The 17,365-nt window shown below is 44.4% G+C and overlaps 1 protein-coding gene across 4 annotated transcripts in view; it reads left to right on the forward strand.

The window, feature by feature from the left end:
* The window catches only part of HMBOX1 (homeobox containing 1), a 181,199-nt gene that overhangs the window by 110,297 nt on the left and 53,537 nt on the right, over positions 1-17,365 (forward strand). For all 4 annotated transcript variants that reach the window (XM_074991467.1, XM_074991468.1, XM_074991469.1 and 1 more), the window contains exon 5: positions 13,728-13,838. In XM_074991467.1, coding sequence (XP_074847568.1) covers positions 13,728-13,838 — 111 coding nt within the window. The remainder of the gene's footprint in view (positions 1-13,727; positions 13,839-17,365) is intronic.

The raw sequence follows: 17,365 nt of genomic DNA on the forward strand, positions 1-17,365 counted from the left end.
ATTGCAAGAAGCTCAGAGTTCCTATCTTAAAACTAAATCAATTTTCTTTAATTCTGAAGTTACTCTATTACGTGTTGGCAAAAGGAGATACACAGACATATATCTGGAAATGTATCTGAGGCTGGCATCGATACACTTCACAGCCTGATTATGAGAGCTTGTCCACTAGTCTGCAAATAATAGTAAAAAGCGGATGGGAGGGGTGAGAAAGTGGCCATATTAACTCTAACCTGTATCAAAAGGGGGAAATTAATGTCCTCTTTCCTTCTTTTTCTCCATTTGCATTAGAGATGAATGAGCAGACTCCAATAAAGTTATTTAAACCTTCACACGCCACTGTCTTTCCAAAGCACTGCACAAACATGGATGAATTTTTACACGTCTCACTTTACAGAGAGGTTTAAGGGGCTTGACCAAGGCCATACAGAGATTTTCTGGCAGAATCAGGAGTACCAGCTTTCTCTACCTCAGTTTTATTTATTTATTTTTAGAGCCATGCTTGAATCCTAAGTTGACCTAAAATACTACTTCACACTATAAACCCTTCCCTCAAGGTGCAGGTGCAGTCAGTCAGTTAGGTCTTTTAAAGAGAATGTTGACTTTGACATTGTCCTTCAGCTCTACTGAAATACATGGCTTCAGGATTACAGGTTTAAACTTTTAACTCCCCCATGTCTCCTAAAAATGCATACTACAGTCGGGTTATTAGAGAGGAGCACGAGTGAGTGCCGGTTGGCTGCATGGTTGCTGAAATGTATATGCCATTTTGAAATCACAGACCTTGAACTAGATCTTCAGTTTCTGATGTAAATTGATTTGCATCCACTGAGGATGTGTGACTATCTTCTTCCACTTCCCAGCCATAGCCCCTCCCCCTTTTTTTTATTCCACATAATTTTATTGTTCTTGATACAGAAGTATTTGCCACTTCATGTCCTGCCATTTGGAACTATTTTGCTCTCTCCTTCCAGCCCACGTAAACTCTCCTCTGAAGATCTTTTTTCCTTGTTTAATCTTACCTCCACTGCTGTTGTTTGTAAGATCCCCACATGTCTAGAACCCAGGTCTGTAGAGCAGTTATGCTACTGACATCTGTGGGATGCTGTAAGTAGTTTATGATCCAATAACTTGCTGTGGACATGGACCATGGGAAGTGCCACCTCAAGCGGTCTGACAAGCAGTAGCCTCATGGTTCTTCATGAACTCCCCACCTTATAAAGGGCATTCCAGAATGTTGCTCAATGACACCGTGCATCTTCTGGTTAGTTGCCATAATCATTTCTACTCACTGCTACAACTCTGACTCATTTTGGACTTGACCTTCTACCCTTTACCCTGAAACTTCACTTGAACTATGACATTCGGTATCAGTCCTGCCCTGGAACTGAATTGCAAATTCCTCCACTTCTGCCAGCCTCAGTCTTGCTCTGATTCTTGTTCCCAATAGCTCTTACTGGAATCCTGTTTATCATTTGTAAAGTGTTTTGGGATCGAGTTTGTACAAAAGGCACCATACCTAAAAATATACCATACAGGTTTGTTTTTATATGCATGTGCAGTCGCAAGGTATGACATTTCTGTTTTATTTCTCCACTGCTGGTGAGGGGGATGGTTGGAAAAGAAAGGGGAGAGAAAACAGCTGTTCCTGAAGGTTGAAGTCTGTTGTCAAGGTAGTGCAAAGTAGGCCTTTCAGTCTGAACCACACACCCGCTATTTAGGGTTAATGACCAGAAACATATGAAGGGATCAAATAATAAAACTGATATGGCCTAGTAAATGAGGAGGGCCTACAGTGAAGTCTTCTGTAGTGTGAGAAGAGAGCAGAGTTAAAAGGCAAAAGAAATTATGAAATGGTGACTAGAAAATAAACGATTGACAAGGAGCAAAGCCCAGCAGAACATTAACTAGCACTGTGCTAAAAACAAAAGCTGCTTTTTATAGAAACTTTTTCGAATAGCTTCAGTAATATGATAAACAAAAAGCTTGTGGGTTGGGAACTGTATAAATAATCTTCTACTGATAAGAAAAATGACAGTATAAACAGGAGCTAAAAATAGTTCCTGCTGGATTTCCCATCTTCTTGTTTGGAACGCCTTTAACATAGTTACAGCTTTACTCCCTTCAGATATAGCTTTTCAGCACTGCATGCGGGAGTGAGATGCCAAATCCCTGTTAACAATAACAGAAAGTGGCACAGCTTAATCTGTTGTGATAAGCACTCAACATTTGTTCCTGACCCAAGTAGCTAGAATTACTGGGACTGGGAGGCCCAACCATAAAGGGGTCACAAGATTATTCGGAGGGGAAAGGGGTTACAGAAGTGGGGCTTGCTGGCTGGGTGCCCAGCTCTGAAGGCAGCCATCCTGCCATCAGCAGCACTGAAGTCAGGGCAGTATGGTATGTGGGTGGTCATCATAGCCTGAAATATTTTCAAAGGGGGTTCCAGAAAAAAGAATAGAGATCCTCTGCAGTAGGGCATCAAGTGTTTTTTGCACTTATCTAAGGAAGCTGCCAAGTAATTTAGAATCCTAATGTAAGGGTTGAATTTGGGTTTTTAGAAGTTAGGGGCAGAATTTAAGTTTAGTGTTATGAAACCCAAGGCTGGTCTGAGGACTTCACGGATTATTAAAGTGTTTATGCTCACAACTCCCCTGAGGCAGGGTGCTGCTAGTAGCCCCATTGTATAGATGGGGAACTGTTGGACAGATATCAGAGGGGTAGCCGTGTTAGTCTGGATCTGTAGAGCAACGAAGGGTCCTGTGGCACCTTATAGACTAACAGAAAAGTTTAGAGCATGAGCTTTTGTGAGTTAACTCACTTCTTCAGATGCTCACTTCTTCAGATGTTGGACAGAGAGGCTAAGTATCTTATCCAAAGTTACACAGAATGTCTGTGGCAGAGCGGGAACTCAAACTCTGTCATCTAAGACCTAGACTAATGGTCTAGACATCCTTTCCCTAAGAACATCATATGTTTCCTATGTTTCAAACACATATAGATTTTTTTCTAACATGTTGGTTGTCAACATTCATTCAGCTCTTCGTACTTTTCTGGCTCACCCGTCCTACCTTTTCTCTCTCTTGACTAGTTAGACCACGAGTGGGCAAATATTTCGGTCTGAGGGTGAGACCTCAGTATGGAAATTGTATGGAGGGCCATGAATGCTCACAAAGCAGTGGTGTAGGAGGAGATGAGGGCTTCAGCTCTAGGGTGAGACCAGAAAGGAGGAGCTCGGGCTGTGAGAGGGTGTTTTTCGGCTGGAACAAAGGAGATTGGAAGACAGTAGGGGGCTCCAAGGTGGGGCAGGAGATTGGGTTGCAATGGGGGGGCTGAAGGCACCAGCTCAGAGTGCAGCCTCTGGGACTGGGAATTAGTGGTTTGTGGTGCAGGAGGGTGCTCTGGGTTGGGATGGAGGGATTCAGGGAGCAAAAGAAAGATCAGGACTTGTGTTGCTGGGTGGGGTGGGGTGAGACTGTAGCTGGGAGTGCAGACTGGTGTGGGGCAGCAGATCAGGGTTTTGAGGAGCAGGAGGGTAGACTGGACTGGGATCAAAGGGTTTTGAGGAAAATGGGTTACGATATGGGGGAACTCAGGTGCAGAATCCAGGTGGCACTTACCTGAAGTGGCTCCTGAAAGCAGCAGCCCCTCCCACATGGAAGCAGGGCCATGCAGCTCTGTGCACTGCACCATCTGCAGGCGCCACTGCCACTGCTCCATTGGCCACTGTTCCCATCCAGGAGGAGCTGCAGAGCTGGCATTTGGGGCAGGGGCAGAGTGCAGGGTCCTTGGCTGCTCTGGCATTTAGTAGCTGCATGGAGCTGCTGCACACGTGGAGCCAGGTGAGGCAAGCCCCCAGCCCACTCCCTGCCTGGAGCACTGGAGTTGGGATGTGCCGTTCCACTGCCCACACTGCATAGAACTGAAAAAGTTATTGACAAGCAGAAAAGGGGCAGAAGCAGGTTTTTAAATGTTTGGTGGTAACACTGGTGAGGATTTATTTTAGCATGGTTTTGATCTTTGCGCCTTTTCTGCATGCAAACCTTGCTAACATACAAAGTTGATCGGGAGCAAGTTGGACCTGGGGATTACAGTGGATGAGAGGCTGGATATGAGCCAACAGTGTGCCCTTGTAGCCAAGAAGGCATATTGAGTGCATTAGGAGGAACATTTCCAGCAGATCTACAGAAGTTATTATTCTACTGTATTCGACGCTGGTGAGGTCAGATGTGGAGTAGTGTGTCCAGTTCTGGACCCACCCCCTCCCCAAGTACAGAGAAGACGTGGATGCATTAGGGAGGATGTGAGGGCAATGTTATCCGATGGTCAGGTAAGATACCACCTATGCCCTTATTTTCATCTATGTCTTTCACTGCTAGGACAGACAGCCCCTTCGCAGCGGGCAGCCCGGGCAGGCTGACAGATGCCCCAAGGTCCCAACACCCGAGTCTTTAACTGCTAGGACAGGAAAAGTCCCTTCACAGAGGGCAACCAGGGTGGCTGACAGGTGCCCCAGAGAGCCTGCTCCATGGAGGCAGCATGACTCAGCACTCAGCTCTTAGCACTCTCTTACCAATCACCAGGCTAATTGCAGCTGAAAAGCAGCTGGGTTCTTTGTTTTGTGTTAGGCTTCACAGTAACAGGGAGAGTCAGGTTACAGCTTAACCAGTTACTTATTTATTGACTAAGGAGACTTAACTCTTACTGTTACAAGATTACAAGATATGTATTGTGTTGCAAGTTTACAAGATTTATACTTTGTTGCAAAGATCACAAGGTTTACACTCTGTTCTTTAGTTGTCAATAGCTAGCATGTAACAATTCATAGATCTATTATTGAACGTGCACAAAGAACACAAAGGAAAGCAATACACTTAACAGGTCTTATTCTCACCCCTGCATTACCAACATGGCATGGCCAGCATTTTCACTCAATCCCTTGGGAAGAAGCAATAAATAACAAGGACCTCAGGAGGCAAAGACCCTCCTGACCGGCAGGTAGAGGTAATTGGAGCTCAATTAGGGGATCTGCCAGGCCCTTCTTTATACCCATTGGGTCACATACGCTTCTTCCTTATCTAAAAGGGTGCCAATTGAATTAACTCATCTCAAGACACTAGTTCTCACAAGGCTGGTTCACACCTGTGGGGTGGAGATAATTTTAGGACATTCTTTCTTTATGGGCCGGAGATTTTTCCTCTGTCTGGGACGTTTGTGAATCAACTGATGGTACTTAGCCAAGGGCAGTCCGACGCCCAGCTGTTTATTAGCCCATTGTCTCTTGTTGCAGCTCTGGAGCATCAAAAAGACTGTGCCTCAGATAAGCACATCTGTGCTCTCGGGCATTCCAGGGCTGAGCTGTTTCTTTAACCCTTTGGTGCTCTGAAGCACCCAGGAGAGACAAGATGGAGTAGAGAAAAAGGGGTGGGGAGTTCTGTCTGGCTACAGGCAACCAGAATGATTAGGGGGCTGGAGCACATGACATACGGGGAGAGGCTGACAGAATCGCGACTTGTTTTTCCAAAGAGAAGAGTGAGGGGTGATTTGATAGAAGCCTTCAACTTCCTGAAGAGGAGGGCTCCAAGAGGATGAAAAGAGCCTGTTCTCAGAAGTGACTGATGGCAGAACAAGAAGCAATGGTCTCAAGTTACAAAGCTGGAGCTGTATGTTGGATATTAGGAAAAAGCTTTTCATGAGGAGGGTGGTAAAACACTGGAATGCGTTACCTAGAGATGTGGTGGAATCTCCATCCCTAGAGGTTTTTAAGTCCTGGCTCGACAAAGTTCTTGCTGGGATGATTTAATTGGGGTTGGTCTTGTTTTGGATAGGGGGCTGGACTCAATGATCTGCTGAGGTACCTTCCAGGCCTAGGATTCTGATTCTATGATCGATATTCTTTGGAGGCATGCATTGTACAAATCCAAGATTCATTGTTACAAACACAGTAGGGGCATAATCAGTTAATTTTCCCTCCAAATCCCATGCTTAAATTGTGCCAGGACTCGCTAGAGCTGAGTCCAGCACCTCTAGTCTTGGCAGTTCAAAGTACCAGAACCTCTGCGTTTGCTGGATCAGTTACAAAACCAGAAACAATTGCCTGAGTCGCAGCACCTTATTGCTTGAATCCCAGCACCTCTTTCATAACTAATTAAGCATTGGCCAACCCCATAGTTTTCCAATTCTTTTGTGTGTGTGTGTGTGTGTGTGTGTGTGTGTGTGTGTGTGTGTGTGTGTGTGTGTGTGTGTGTGTGTGTGTGTGTGTGTAACATTAACACACACAAGCCACCTCACTATGACAAGGAACAGACCATCCTGAAAGATGCTACTGTGGAACAAATTTGGGAACACACCAGAAGAGCCTGGAAAGAAACCTGTGATAAAACATTGGGAAAGAGGATAAGAAGTCATCAAGGATGGATCACAGCCTTTAAACTCTGAGAAAAGTGAAGAAACAAAAGGACAGAAAAGCAGCTGTCAGCAACAGCAAAACAAAAAGCAGCCAAGGCGGAAGTTCAGACGCTGTATTCAGAAGCCCACAAAAAATTTAAAAGACTGTAAAACAGGACAAGAAGAACTTTGTGGAAAACCTCGCAGAAGACGTTTCAAGACAGAGAAACTTGAAAGAGCTCTATAACATCATATAGCCATAGCTGGGTCACCTATAGCTGAGTCATGGCGTACAGTGGATCAGCCAGTACAGGATAAGGAGGGACTTCTGCTAACAAAACCAAGTGAGCAGCTCAGTAGATGGAAGGAACACTTGAAGAGCTACTGAACCGCCCTGCCCACATGGAACCTCCCAAGTTACTACCTGCAAATATACCTCTGCAAATTAACAGCAGCAGGCCTACAAAAGAAGAAATCAGAAAAGCCATTGCCCATCTGAAAAGTGGAAAAGCACCTGGGCCAGACAACAGACCTGCCTAAGCAATCAAGGCAGGTAGTGAGACATCAGTCAACATGATGTATAATCTATTTAAAAATTTGGGACACTGAAGAGATCCAACAAGACTGGAAACATGGCTACCTTATCAAGCTTCCAAAGAAAGGCAACCTGAAGGAATGCAAGAACTGGAGGGGCAGCACATTACTGCCTATTCCGTGAAAAGTGTTCAATAGGATTCTCTTGGAGAAAATGAAGACAGAAATTGATAGACAGCTCAGGAAAGGGCAGGCCAGGTTCCAAAGCAAGAGATCCTGTACTGACCAAATAGGAACTCTTAGAGTAGAACTTGCCTCGTACATGTCCTTCATAGACTTTGAAAAAGCCTTTGACAGCATTGATAGAGACACTTTGTGGAAACACTGTGGCATCCCATCCAAAATTATTGTTCAACATATGAGCCCTCCACATGCAAAGTTGTTCACAATGATGTTTTCACAGCATCCTTCAGCATACTGTCGGGAGTGCGACAAGGGTGCCTATTGTCACTTTCCTGTTCTTGATCACAATGGACTAGATTATGAACAAGACAACAGATGGCCATCAACGAGGCCTTCAGTGGACACTTTTCAAACAGCTTAGAGGACATTGATTTTGCTGATGATATTGCCCTCCTTTCACACCAACATGAAATCACGAAAGGAAAGGTCACAACACTAGACAAAACTGCCTCAATGACTGGACTGAGCATTAACAAGGGAAGACCAAGACAATGAGGATCAACCAGTCCAACACCACCACCATCACACTGGGAGGGAATTACTTGGAAGGTGTGGTTCACCTATGTGGGGAGTATTATGGCCATAGGTGGAGGAACAGATAAGGATATCAGTGCCAGGCTAGGGAAAGCAACACTGCATTGAAGACTCTCCATCCCATATGGACTTCACAAATAATATCTGCGAAGACAAAATTGCGGATCTTCAATACAAATTTGAAGAGTGTGCTCTTGTATGGATGCAAGACTTGGTGTACTAAAAAGTCTTCAGGTCACAAACTCCAGACATTCATAAACAGATGCCTGAGGTACATCCTTCACATCAAATGTCAAGACTTTGTCACAAATGAGGAGCTTTGGAACAGAGCAGAACAAGAACCAACTGACATTGTAATCAAGAGGAGAAAGTGGGGATGGTTAGGTCAAACTCTCAGAAAACCATCATCCAGCACAGTCCATCAAGCTCTCACGTGGAACCTGCAAGGAAAATGGAAAAGAAGAAGACTTCAGACAATATGGAGAAGGTCTACTGAGACTGAAGGACAACAACTCAGGTAGTCCTGCTGCCATCTAGAAGTTTTGTCCCAACACAGAGTGAAGTGGAGGAAACATGTAGATGACCTGTGCTCCACACGGAGTATAAGGGTTAAGCAGTAGGAGGAGGAGGGTAACATTAAAAAAAACAGACCCACAAATTACCGTCACAGAGGATGAACACACCCGTCTGTGAGAGAAAGGTAAAAAACGGTTATTAGGGGCTCATGTGAGCAGCAGTCTCACACAATGCATGGAACGCTTTCAAGTAGTGAGTCTGTCTGCCTGTCTTCTCCTGGTCTGGTTTTTGCTGCTGCTTCAGCATGTGGGAGGAAGAATTTCTCCCAGGTTATCTGCTTTGGGGGAGGGGAGTGGGCATGGCCCAAGGATCAGTGCAGTCTGGGGCTATCATTTCTCTGGGTTATGATCATCTTGAACTGGAACTTGGCATGGGGAATGTGTCTGGGGAAAAAAACTAGCAGAAAGAAAAGGCAGGAGCAAAGTGGGAGCATGGAGAGGATCAGGAAGGCGGTGGGGGACAGAATTGCAGGCGATTGACAAATGGTCATTAAAATGTCAAACATCAGAATTTGCCATGATGCTGTTTTGACTCCCGCTCTTCCTTGTATGTTCTGTAACAAAGCAAGGTGGCCTCATCATGTTGTCCTCCTGGCTTATTGGCCTGCAGCACCAAGGAGCAGGAGGGTGCTGTGGACTAGGATGGAGGGATTCAGAGGACGGGATGCAGGCTCAGGTGTGGGGCTGCGGTTCAGGGTTTTGGGTAGCAGGAGGGTGCTACGTCTTCCTGGTGATCTATGGGTCAGTCTGAGGGTAGACTTTTTCCCAGACAAATGGATGTTAAATGCTTGAAGTAATTAACTTTGTGAATTTGCCTTTGGCAGCAGTTTTTTCCTCTGTGTAATTTCCTGAAACAGCAGAATTAGAAGTGATATAACTGGATGGTATTGGTGTTGGACTGAGAAGTATCCCTTTTCCAGTGCTCTGAAGAGTCTCCTGTATAAAACCATGTCTAGGAACTATAAATTGTATCACACTCCTATAATCTTTTATTTGTTTTTGCTATGAGGACATCATTGTAAAAAACAGGAGGATGAAGTTGTGGTTAAGGCGCTACATTAGGACTAAAGAGGTCTAAATTCAGTTTCTGACTCTGTTCCTGACTTTGTGTATGATGCTGTGCAAGTCATACGCTCCCTGCTTTCACTGTCCCAGCTGTAAAATGAATATAATAATACTTGTCTATTTTGGTGGCAAGATCTTTGAGACAGGAACCATCTCTTTGTGCAGTGGGTGCAATGTTGTAGCCTCTAGATTTGATCATGATATAAACAATAGAAACTAACAAATCAAATTTGTGCATTTTCCAAAGGCAATAATTCGCAGTAGTTAGTAATTCCTTAGTTAGCATTTCATAAAACAAAATATGGTTTAATTTTCATTAGTACTCATAATTTGCTAGCACTTTTCTAACAGTGGAAATTACAATACTTGTCTCGGAGAGTACCCACTCTAAACTGGCAAATTTAGGTGAAGAGTCAGAGCAGAAAGCAGGGTGGTTGAGAGAGAACCGAAAAAGTTGATCTGATCGAAACAGAGAGCAAGGATGATAATCATTTAGCAGCTGTGTCTGAGCTGGAGATGGGATGGTTGGGGGTGATGTGAGTATTGGAGAAACCACAGAAACTTGTGGTTTGGAGCTTGAACAAGAATTTTATCTGCGTAGCCAGAGATAAAAGGGTCTGATTCTCAACAAGAGTGATTACCTAGAGTTAATGTATCCGTATAGATGAGATACAGCCTGCAATGTCCTGCAGAGCAGGTCATGGGATGCTGTAGTCAAGACAAAGCATTTCATACTGGAACCTGCAGTACTGTATATAGAATTTGTAGAAGAGCCCTGTGCATTTCAGAGTTTGGTACAAAGCTCCCTTTTACAGAAGGGGATAGACTGCAGAGTGATGTGCCAAGGACCACAAGTCAGTGGTAGAGCTGGGAATGGAACCCCAATGTCCTGGCACTCACTTTGTTGCTTCAATTACTGATCCGGTTACCACTATTTTTGCAGGCAGCACTAGTGTATTAGGGGTTACAAACTCTATCACTTTGTGCAAAACAGTTGTAGCAAGTTGCCAGTGCAGCCCTCAGGCACAGTATGGGTGCTCCCAATACACTATTACAAAAATATGTTCTGTGTCAGTAACTCTAGTGCTCAGTGCTTTGCTTTTAAATCCTACTTTTGTTACCAAAGAGCTATCCACACAATATTTTTATTATGTAATTTAAAAGTGCCCAGAAATCAGGAAATAAGCAAGTGCTATCCTCACCCCCTCCACAAAGCTCATCCCACTGAGAAACATGTGAGAGACCAAATATTTAAGGCATGTACCACAGTGCTCCAAAAGCAGCCAAATATGGACTGTGATGGAACACCTGAGGACACGAGTTTCAGAACCAGGTTCCTTTACTGAGCACTTGCTCCTAGATGGCGTGATTTCAACTCTGGGGATGACTAAATGGGACTGACTCAGCTGTCCACACCGAGTTTGATAGGCAGTGTATCAGAGAGGTAGCCGTGTTAGTCTGTATCTTCAAAAACAACAAGAAGTCCTGTGGCACCTTATAGCCTAACAGATATTTTGGAGCATAAGCTTTTGTGGGCAAAGATGCATCTGACGAAGCGGGTTTTTGCCCACGAAAGCTTATGCTCCAAAATATCTGTTAGTTTGTAAGGTGCTGCAGGACTACTTGTTGTATAGGCAGGGTAGATGCAATCCCTGAGAGAGGTTGGTTGGGAATACAATACAAGCGCACTGTCCTGTCCACAGCAAGCCTGTCAGAATACACTCATAGCGTCTTCAAATTGTTCTCTCCTACCCGCTTGCAGGAGGATTTCTGTTGAACACAAATGAGTTCCTGTTTAAAAAGACAAACCCACTATTTTCCTGCAGGGCAAGTAAAATTTTAGTAGCTCCACAATTATATATAATGCAAGCTCGTGAGGAATATAGCTATGATTTTTGGATTAACCATGTGAAATGAGCTCCCTTGAGATTTTGAATCATTCTGAAATGGTAGTAGCATCCTTGTTTAACGCAAAAATTGTGTTAGGGGAAAAAATCCCTTACTGGAAAAAAGTGGAAAAACTCTAGGGGGCCATTGCCCATGAGTTAAATGTGCTGGTGAGATCTCAAATGGGAGAAGTATGTGTAAATACTTCATGAAAAGCAAACTTCGTATTGCATATGCTGGCTCTAAACCAGGGGTCAGCAACCTTTCCCAGGCAAATTGGTGAAATTTGACCTTTTGACCTCTGTGTACTGTCCAAATGCCAGTGGTACTTTTTAAAGCCACTAATAGTCCTACTTATAACAACTCCATTAATAAATAAATTAAGATGCAGAACTTTGCTGTTTAGATGGTGGTTGGTGGCATTAGCTGGCCTTTTGTTACTCCACGGGTGGCATGGCTTTGAGCAAGCTGCCAGCTGCATGGGTGTGGAGGGACAGGTCTGAGTTCCTGCCTCACATGCCAATGAAAATCAGCTCGCGTGCCCCTCTGGGCAACCGTCCCGGGGGTTGCTGACCCCAGCTCTAAACAGATGTTGGCACAGGTGGTATTTAGCAATACAGTGAGACCTCCTAGGACTTGAATTCCCAAGAGAGTCTGTATGTTGTTAACCCTTTTTAATAGCTGAACAGCTTTATTGAGAACAAAACCTTGGCCTTGACAGTTCCTTTGCGCTCTCTGTTAGCTGTCTGCTTTGAACACTGAATGTAATAGATTCTTGGAATAGCTCATGGTGATCACAAATGTGTATGTGAGTCTCATCCAAGTGGGTTTTGAGACCTATTTCTTTTAATAGAATCACAGAATCATAGGACTGGAAGGGTCCTCAGGAGGTCATCTAATCCAGCCCCCTGCTTCAAGCAGGATCAACCCCAATGAAGTTAGCCCAGCCAGGACCTTGTCAAGCGAGGACTTAAAACCTCTAGGGATGGAGAATCCACCACCTCTCTAGGCAATGCATTCCAGTGCTTCACCACCCTCCTGGTGAAGTAGTTTTTCCTAATATCCAACCTACTTCTCTCCTTCTGTAACTTCAGACCATTGCTCCTTGTTCTGCCATCTGTCACCACTGAGAACAGTTTCTCTCTATCCTCTTTAGAGCACCCCTTCAGGAAGTTGAAGGCTGCTATTAAGTCACCCCTCAGTCTTCTCTTCTGTAAACTAAACAAGCCCAAATCCCTCAGCCTATCGTCATAGGTCATGTCCAGCCCCTTAATCATTTTTGTTGCCCTCAGCTGAACCTACTCCAGTACATCCACATCCTTTTTATACTGGGGGGGGGGGCAAAACTGGGCACAATATTCCAGATGTGGCCTCACCAGTGCCAAATATAGGGGAACGACCACTTCTCTAGATCTGCCCAAAATGCACCCTAATATGCCATTAGCTTTCTTGGCTACAAGGGGCACACTGTTTACTCATATCCAGCATTTCATCCACCATAACCCCTAGGTCCCTTTCTGCTGTACTGCAGCTTAGCCAGTCAGTCCCCATCCTATAACAATGCTTGGGATTCTTCTGATTCTTTTGGTTTTTTGGGTTTTTTTCCTAATTAATTTGCCCTTCAGTGTTACAATGGAAAACTGACACCATCCTGCATTCCACTTCACGCTCTGAAAAAAATGTATTCAGCTTCTGGGAAATTTTCTCCTCTTACTATTTTCACAAAAGTCAGATTTCATTTTTTCTTGGAGAGATGGCAGTTTTGATCTTCAGGTCACAGGGTCTTATCCAGCCCAGATAAATAATACTTGGAAGCTGTTTATCATTTCACAGCTGGGTTCGGTTTTGTTTTTTTGGCCTGTGAGATATGGCTTGGTTGGCCAATGAATTCATTTTCTGTTGGACTAATACCTGTATATCACAAACTGCTGTTCTGCTTTCACCTTATTGTTGAGCTCCACATGCAGCACAAGCATTGAATCATCATAATCACTTTAATAACCTGTGTGTGTAGATTTTGAAGCATTTTACAAAGCTTGGTAAATACCAATCTTTCCTTTTTATAGATGGGGAAACTGAGTTATAACACTGTACCTCAAAGTCATGCCATGACAGTCAGTAGCAGAGCTAGGAACAGAACCCAGGCTACGGTTGCCAACTCTGCTAAACCAGACAGAACAGACTCCATTCCCGCAAGTAGCGTCTGGTTGGGAGAATTGGCTGACCTACCCATAACTCCCTGCTCCTAAGTGCAGTGAACTTCCCACTCTCTGCTGGACTACACTGTCTGATGTGGGTGTTTAGTCAGATCAAAAAGAATAAAGGACAACATTTGAAGTGTGCTTGTGGGTCACAGTGGAAGAGGCTTCAACCATGTATCTTTCCTGTGTACAAAACATTAGCTTTCAGTTTCCTGGCCTTATAAACCGGTACTTTTCACTAGCACTTAATCCTTTCAAAATTGAAATAAAACAAAAGTTCTCTCCCTCTGTTTCTTTCTTGTAGGTATCAGCCAGAGCCGGATCTCTCATTGGCTGTTGCAACAGGGGTCAGACCTCAGTGAACAAAAGAAAAGGGCATTTTACAGATGGTACCAGCTTGAGAAGACAAATCCTGGTAAACAAAACACACTAAGCTTTAATTCTGTGTTTTTTTTTCTTTATTAAACAGCTTTGAGGAGGGTGAAGGCAGATTTTTTTTGTAAGGAAAAACTGGATGTTCTTTCATTTAATCTAATTAACAGCAACACTTTTTTTTTATTTAGACGGGGCATTTGGGGGCAGGCACCATGTCATGTTTTGTAGAGGGCTGAGCGTCTGTTTGGCTCTTCATAAATATGTTTTGGAGTCAAATGTAAGCATTGCTGCATCAGTGAAGTCTTCAATTGATCTAACAGATCTTCTAATGCCCATGTTTTGAAATAAAAAATTAGTTAAGATTGGCTTGATTCATTCTGTTGGGAGCAGGGCACAATGTGAAATGCTCATGGCTGAGTAACCTTGGCACCTTCTCTCAGGGCTGTGACAGAGCCAGGCAAGTAGTAGAAACAATGCTTTAACAACACAATGTGGGGTGTTGACTGCCCACATTTAAGGTGTTTTTTTTCCCCTGCCACTATGTTAATAGGAAGACAAAAACAGTCATTTTGAACAAAACTGTGTGTGCTGCCTGATGTAGCATCTTCTGTGATTGTAAAGTCAGCAGAGCCCCTGTCTGGCTGTAAAAGAAAAGCTTATGAAAAAGTAAGGTCCTGGATTTCCCAGTACATCTGTATTGGGGTGAGGGGATATGATCATTCTTTTATAGTGCATCAGGTATGCTACACGTCAGAGAAAACGAGTCCGTGCCCTCAAGAGCTTGTACCTAAGCGATGGGCTTGTCTGTTAAGCTACAGGGAATGCTTCATTTTCTAGGTTGCTGCATTAAATCTAAACATAAAACATTAAATCTAGCACAGCTCAGTAATGACCAGAAATTGCTAGCGTGTGATAAGAGGTTAGCTACCAGTGACATGAGATGGGGTCCGTGTAGGGCCAAACGAGCCTGTGTCTACACAGAAAAATGTCATGCTTAGCACTTTTTAAAAAGTTGTTTCCTTAGCCGAGCACCAAGGTTGCATTTTCCAAATGCTCAAAGATCAGAGCTGGAACACTGTCCACTTCTGGCGTCCAGACTTCGAGAAGGTTGAGAAATATACAGTAGAGTTCAAAGGAGGGACACACAAATAATCATCACGCTTTGTTTTCCAGCTCCTCAACATGAAGGTTAAGGAGTTTAACTTACTCAGCTTGTCGAAGAGAAGGTGGAGAGGTGATGCAATCACTGCACCTGGGTACTTACAGATGGAAAAAACATCTGTTAGGAAGGGGTTTTCCAAGCTTGTTGACAAAGGCAAGACAGGAGGCAGTGGCTCAAATCTAGTAGGGCTCACAGCCACTGTGGGCCCTGGGGCAAGATGGGAAGGGGGCCAGCTCTGTGCCCTGGCAGGGATGGGGCTAAGGTCAGAAAGGGCGGGGCTTAGCATCACTCAGACCGCAGTGCTGCACCCTACCCCGAATTGCACAGAGTGGCAGAGAAGCTCTGCTGCAGTGTTTCAAAGGGGCCAGAGCTCCAGCTGCCACTGGTGCTACTGCTTCCTTTGCCCCTTCCTATCAGTGGGCCTGGGCAAATTCAACCTTGAACAGTGCAGGTCAGGGAAGGTAGGTGAACCTTGGAACAGCTGTGCAGTGGAAGTGGTGGATTCACCAGCACTTACACTTTAAAACGCCATTGGATATCCTTTTCAGGGTGTGTGTGCCCTGCAGATGGGCTGTGTAATTCCCAGCTCAGATGGACACGCACACACTGGCTCTGCTCAAGCTAGTAGTTGTGGAATGGTCATGGAGACATGTTTCATTCTGTTTGCCTGCAGTCTTGGATGAGGCTGGACTTGGATGGCTAACCCTTGCTGCTTCAACCACACTGCTGTTTTCAGTGCACTAGCTACCTGAGCTGGGTATTTCACCTCTGAGCTGCATTTCATACCTAGCCAAAAGATAACACTTTAATCCAGCTTCTGGGAGTTCTATGTCTTTCACACATGCTCAGAATCAGACTGATCACCAAATCAGGAAGGATACTTCCCCCAGCTCAGTCTGTCAGGAACCTTGGGAGCTTTTTGCCTTCCTTTGCTCTATAAGGCATAGATTTCCTTCTGGGATCATCTGGGCATATCTCACCTAAGCTACCTCTTGCTGTTGCTGGGACCCCAGGCACCGGTGACACATTGGTCTCTCCTCTGCTCTGCTGAGGTGTGGAATAGTTTAGCCTCTTGAGGACTGAAATTTCTTTTAATTAACTCAATCATTGGGTTCAGCATAGGGATATCGAGGTGAAATTTACAGGAGATTGGAGCAGGTGATCCAGTTGTGCTTTCTGGTTTTAAATTCTGTGAAAAGAGGACATGGTCCTTGACCCCGGGAGTTCAGAACCTAAGGACACACCAGAAGGTAGAAATTGGGAGAAGGAACAAAAAAATACAATGGTAACCTAGCTGACAGTTTCAGCACGGTCCAAACACTGAAAGAACTATGGAGACTGCACTTCACTCTGATACCTAGACGTGATCCTTCTAAGGAAGAAGTTAGTCACATCCATTCCATTGCTTAGGCAAGGTCACATCCCACACTGGATGGTGGTAGCAAATGTTAGTTCTGCTTGGTCTATGAACATGGCTTCCCTACGCTTTATCCAACACAGAGTATCTCATTCAAGTAGAGAGTGTCTCACCTTTTGATGTACACTAAGGCACATTTCTCAGAGATTTTACTTAATTGTGTTCTAACTTTGTGGAGCCTTTTGGCTTAACGGGGAAATCCTTAGTCAGCTTAAACTCAAAAAGGATGCATACAAGAAATGGAAACGTGAACAGTTGACTGAGGAGGAGCATAAACATATGGCTGGAGAATGCCGGGCAGTAATCAGGAAAGTGAAAGCACAATTGGAACTGCACCTGGCAAGGAATGTGAAGAGTAACAAGAAGGGTTTCTACAGGCATGTTAACAATAAACAGGTTATCAGAGAAGGTGTGGGGCTGTTACTGGATGAGGGAGGTAACCTAGTGACAGTTGATGTAGGAAAAGCTGAAGTACTCAATTTTTTTTTTGTCTCAGTCTTCACGGACAAAGTCAACTTCCACATGACGGTCCTAGACAATGCAGTATGGGAAGGTGGAGGACAGCCATCTGTGTGGAAGGATCAAGTTCTGAAATATCTAGAAAAGCTAGATTTACATAAGTCCATGGGTCTGGATTTAATGCACCCAAGGGTACTGAGGAAATTGGCAGATGTCTTTGCTGAACCTTTGGCCATTATCTTTGAAGACTCTTGGAGATCAGGAGATACTGGATGACTGGAAGCAGGCAAACATAGTGCCCGTCTTGAAAAAAGGAAAGAAGGACAATCCAGGGAACTCTAGACTGGTCAGCCTTACCTCAATCCCTGGGAACATAATGGAGGGAATCCTCAAGGAATCCGTTTTGGAGCACTTGGGAAGAGGACAAAATGATCAAAAGTAGCCAACATGGATTCACCAGGGGCAAGTCCAGCCTGACCAATCTGATTAGCTTCCATGACAAAGTAACAAGCTCTGTGGACATGGGGAA

This window comes from Carettochelys insculpta, chromosome 3 (assembly GCF_033958435.1).
Source record: "Carettochelys insculpta isolate YL-2023 chromosome 3, ASM3395843v1, whole genome shotgun sequence".
NCBI classification, from domain to species: Eukaryota; Metazoa; Chordata; order Testudines; family Carettochelyidae; genus Carettochelys; species Carettochelys insculpta.